Below are 5,299 nucleotides of genomic sequence, written 5' to 3' on the forward strand. Positions count from 1 at the left end.
AAGGTTGAAGAATTCAGTTACTCGAGACTTTAGTTTCATTTCAAATGTACCTGACTTCAAAACTGATCAAATATTAAGTTTTATTCATGCATAAAAACTACAGGTATAAAAATATGCATGTACAATAGATTTTTGTGACCACGTGCCGTGCTGGTTATTAATATGCGTGACTCCGCTTAATACATTGAAGACCCCTGTAGTTTAATCATCAGTATATAACTTTCAAATGACATCGCACTTGCACGTGGAAAGCATGACACAAGCAATGGTTTCTTTATACGAAATAGGGAATTTATACAGTAAGTCGTATACTTTTATCCAAGAACAGCGCTAATTTCAAAATGCACGTCACTGAAGTAAAACGCTAATCTATATGTAATATGATTTACATACTTTGTTATTGTTCTATATGTTTCAAAGCTAACTTAATCTTGTGGTGGCAACTCTATTAGATTACTACCATATTTGGTATAAATCTTATGTTCTATATAATGTCAATAATTAAGTCACTCGGTCAAATTGCAGAAAAAATATTCAACACTACCATTCAGTGTATGATACACGGTCGAATAGAAACATACTTGTATTGCATTATACTTCCTTATATATATAATGTTTACATTAGATTGTCTTTTGAATACACCGGGTGACCGAGCTATGACTAGTTCTCCATTGACATGAGTAAAACCAGAATGACGTTCTGGACACTTCTTTTATTCCGATGAACCAGACTGACTTTAGCCGGAAATTTATCCTATCACATGTAACGCATTTTTCACCTTCTATTGTTTTCGAACTGTTTAAGGAAAGTAAAATTAACGAATTGACCTAAATGGTTAAATTCAAGTCTCGTTTTTATTTGCTACCGCACTTATTACCTTACTGACCAGTAAAACTTTCTATTGTTCGTGATATATATATTTTCTTTACAATTTTCCTATACAATAGCAGAATCTGAAGATCTATTTACAGATTTTTTCCTAATTCATTAATGTGGTTATTATTTCGATACTGAAAATTGTTATTTTAGAACTGTAAGATATGTTATTTCGCTACTAAAAATTAACTTGTTATTTTGGTACTAAAACATTTTATTGACATATTGATATCATTAATTTCATTATTGAAATCTGTACTGTAAGCTAATGACAAAAAGTTTACAGAATAAAAACAACAAACAAAACAACTGCAACTTCATGAATGATAGTATACAGTTTCTCCGGGACAGTCCATGAACTCGTTATGTATGGTTTTTTTTCCCTGAAATAATAACAATTATATATCGTGGACCAGATCTTGCTGCTTTGCATCGATCACTATTTGAAATTTAATATCAGGACATACTTGATTACAGTAAAATGAAAATGACTGAATTGATTTCGATCTTTAAAAAATAAACATATAGATCTACAAAATATCTAGATATGAAAAGAAAGAAAAAGGATAACAGTTTATTGTAGAAACTTGTACATATATACAATATCTCATAGATACATTCAAACAAGCACAATATACATGTACTTCATAATTAGCAAACAAAACAAACAAACAAACACAAAGTGTTACATGATAAATATTCTATGTTATTTTAAAGTAAATTTATTTATCCATAGGTTGATTTATTGAATAACATTTGACTGAGTCAATATCCATTATTCAAAGACTTTGATTCTCATTTTTATTACAGTTATATACATGTGTAGAAAAAGATCTGAACGTATATATATGTGAAAAAATCTAAATGTGCTTTAAGAACAATTTGATAAATCAGAACAGTTTCATAGTGTCGATAAGAGTTAAGTAATGAAACATATTATCAGGTTTCACGAGAAAGTGTTGCTCTTAATCTATTCCAGAATAACGCCATATGTTCTTCTTCCGTTGGATATTCCATGTATGTTTTCTTCTTGAGAATATTTATGATCTCTATTGGTAGGTATTTGACAGGAATATCTTCCTTCAGAATGACACACAGAACGTTTCTATCCGTGTCTGCTGCCTCCATAGTTGCCATGTTCAGTTCATACATGCACCATTTACTGCCAATATATGCCTCTGTTAAAACAACAAGTGTACGACGAGTTGACGTGATTGCTCGCATAATGTTATCTGCAACAAACTCTCCTGCCCTAAAGTCACGGTCGTGGACTAACAAAGATATATTCCCATTTGTTTCCAATTCTTTCACTACATGTTGATGCACGAACATTCTGTCCTCATTCGCATACGACACGAAAACATCTTTATCGTATTCCCTATCATCAATAGGCTGGTAGCCACCGACTAATTTGAATTTCGTCATGTAATATAGATACCGTAAATTCCATTTAAATCTGTAGACAAGTCCGCACGTGACAGTGATGACAAAAGCAAGAATGGACAGACTGGTAGCTAAAATAATATTGTAATATGCTGGAGGAGAACATTCAAAATAAAATTGATGAAAGTCAAGTTCGCCCAATGGTACAGATGTATCATTTTCCAATGTACAATTTGTATCATACAAGTTCTTTATTTTATTCTTATTTTCCTCAAGCCATTTTACAAATTTTATATTTCTGCACGTGCACTTCATGGAATTGTATTGCAAGTTTAGTGTAACGTCTTTTATATTGTCAAGGGAGCGTCTAGCCTTCTTACAAACTTCTTCCAAATGATTGAAACTGAGATCGAGATACTTCAACTCTTTAAGATGTGAAATTTCAAACGAAATGTTGGTCAATTTATTGTTTGAGAGATACAAGTACTGCAGTTGTGACAAGTTAGCAAAGACATCTGAATGTAACGATGCACCAATTCCGTTGTTACTAAGATCTAATGTACGGAGCTTTTGAGCTGATTCGAACAACGCAGTGCTTTTATGTATTTCAAGTAAGGGATAACCAAGATAATTGTTTGATACATTGAGGAATGTTATATTAGGTGTACTGTTAAAAATTTCAACAGCCATTTCAATAACTCCAGGAAGATTATCTGACAAATCAAGATATTCCAGCTTACTCTTCCATGGCGCTTGTTTATCTGCTTTTGCAAACTGCAGCGATGTGTTTGCAGTACCGATACCATTACTGATATTATTCTTTCTCATTGTGTTCCAAATATCTGCAAAATCATCACTTATTCTTAAACGCGTCAACATTGCATTGTATAAGCTTGTGAAGGATTGACTTTTTTCTGGCCAGTATTGTTTTGCTACGCCATCCTCGTCGTGAAGCTCCGTGGCAATTATTTCATACATCACAGAAGAGGCCTTCGGTAGAGATATATGGGTTTTGTACATTTTACTTGTATCCACATATACCAAGTTATGTGTTGTGTGTTTGGTCATCAAATCCTTTACATATTTACCATATAGTAACATGTTATCACTTATAGACATATATCGTAAAGACTCCGGGAATAAATCTACAGCCGCTTCTGTCATCCGAACGAGGTGATTCTTTTCTAACAATAACATCTCTATACTAGTATTAAAGAGATATTTAAAATCCTTCTCCTCTAGATGTTCGCAATAGTCATAATTACAATAGTCATACAGGGAGTTCAGATTAAGTCGTTTTATTGAGCCGTGCACGTCCAAACCAAATGTTATATTGGCCATTGATTTAAGTCCTAATTGTATATTTCTAGCAAGGTCCAGCGAACTTAAAATCGACATATTCCTAAATGTTCCATTAACTATTTGTTTGATAGAGCAATTAGACATAAAAAGATGCTGAACATTTTGCACATTTGAAAAATAGCCGGAAGTTAAATTTGTGATATTACAGCGACCATACTCGCCTGATAGATAAAGTTCAGAAAGATTCTTCATCTTAGGCAAAGTACCATTATCTAATCCGTCGATCATTAGAAATTTTAAATGTCGCAGATTTGAAAGTCCGATCGGATATGTTTCATTCTGCCAAATATCGGTAAGGTTTTGCTTTAAGTCGAGATATTGTAAGTTTGTTAATACTGTAAAGACTTGTTCACTAATGCACGTGTACCGTATACGGTTCAAGCTAAGGTCCAGCAATTCCAGTCCAGACAGATTGTTGAAATCACCTTCTTCCAGTACTTCTATTCCATTGTTTGCCAATGATAAATATCGAAGGGACGTATATTCCCCCCATGACATGTTACTCAGTCGTTTTATTGAGTTGCCAATCAAGTTTAAACCAGTTATTTTATAAGTTTTATTCGGAGGTAAAGCATAATGTAAACCTGTCAGAGTTAGATTTCTGTAACTACAATCAGCTAAGTATTCTTCAACATTTTCAGTTATGTCACAATAAACGTCATTCGTGTTAGATAGGTCATTATCTCGTTCCACACAATTTATCATTGCCACCGATGCCAGTAAGGCACTTATAAGCAAGACTAAAAACGCTCCTTTCCTATAAGAAAAAAAACCGCATGAATTTAAAAAAAATATGTATATACATTTATGTTTTACTCTTACCACGGTACATGTTCCTCCTTGTTAATTTGTGTCATAATCAGTAGAGTTAATACAAACACAAAACTTTGATTGATAATGTCTTGCAGAGCCAGACGTCTTTATTGTCTAAGAATAGACTATGATATAATCAAAAGATTAACCAAAAACTTCAAATACGCTTTCATATAGAAAACAATTGAAGCAAACAATAGACGACACAAAGTTGGACATATATTTATATACAAGTTATGATGAATTCATCTGAATATGACAATGTATACATTCATATTGATGAAATAAAAGATGCACTAATGCGTAAAAAATATTAGTATAACATGAATCAGTTAGAATAGTTATGAAAAATAAACATGCTACTTTTCCCACTTTTTAAGTTTTTATTCTTAAAACGAAACCGAGAACAAATATATTTACATCGTATTGAGAGTGTATTAACTCCATAAAATATTCGTGAAACAATATGGTTTTACATGAAGCGCTGTCGTTTTTATTCTATTATTTGGATAAGGAAGTTTTAACATAGACCAATAACTAATTCGTGTAGCTAACGGTCTTTCAAGGGAAGTAAACTGCAATAGTTTAAGTCATTATTTTTGACATAGTATTATGCTTCCGTAACATGATAAAGAAAACTTTCTTTGAAAATGTTTTTAGCTATTTTCTTCTTATATTACACATCAAATAAGGTGCCGTTTTTAAGTATAGCACATCTTTTAAAGAATTATCAACTTTTGGACGATAAAACTATTTTACCCCTTTATTCTTTATTGCTGAAGGGATTTCCTTCAGAGTGTCATATGTGGAAAGACTTGCTGCCAGTTGTATATCTTATCTATACATTTACATTGTTGTATATAT

The 5,299-nt window shown here is 32.3% G+C and overlaps 1 protein-coding gene across 1 annotated transcript; it reads right to left on the bottom strand.

Annotated features, from left to right (window-relative positions):
- Positions 1–1,082: 1,082 nt before the first annotated feature.
- On the bottom strand, positions 1,083–4,982 carry LOC132744805 (toll-like receptor 4). Its single transcript, XM_060733582.1, has 2 exons — positions 4,856–4,982; positions 1,083–4,379 (listed from the first exon to the last, which is right to left on the bottom strand). Coding segments are annotated over exons 1-2 (2,565 nt in total). The 5' UTR covers positions 4,858–4,982; the 3' UTR covers positions 1,083–1,816.
- Positions 4,983–5,299: the final 317 nt, after the last annotated feature.

This window comes from Ruditapes philippinarum, unplaced genomic scaffold (assembly GCF_026571515.1).
Source record: "Ruditapes philippinarum isolate M1 unplaced genomic scaffold, ASM2657151v2 ctg11765_1_1_1_1, whole genome shotgun sequence".
Taxonomy (NCBI): domain Eukaryota; kingdom Metazoa; phylum Mollusca; class Bivalvia; order Venerida; family Veneridae; genus Ruditapes; species Ruditapes philippinarum.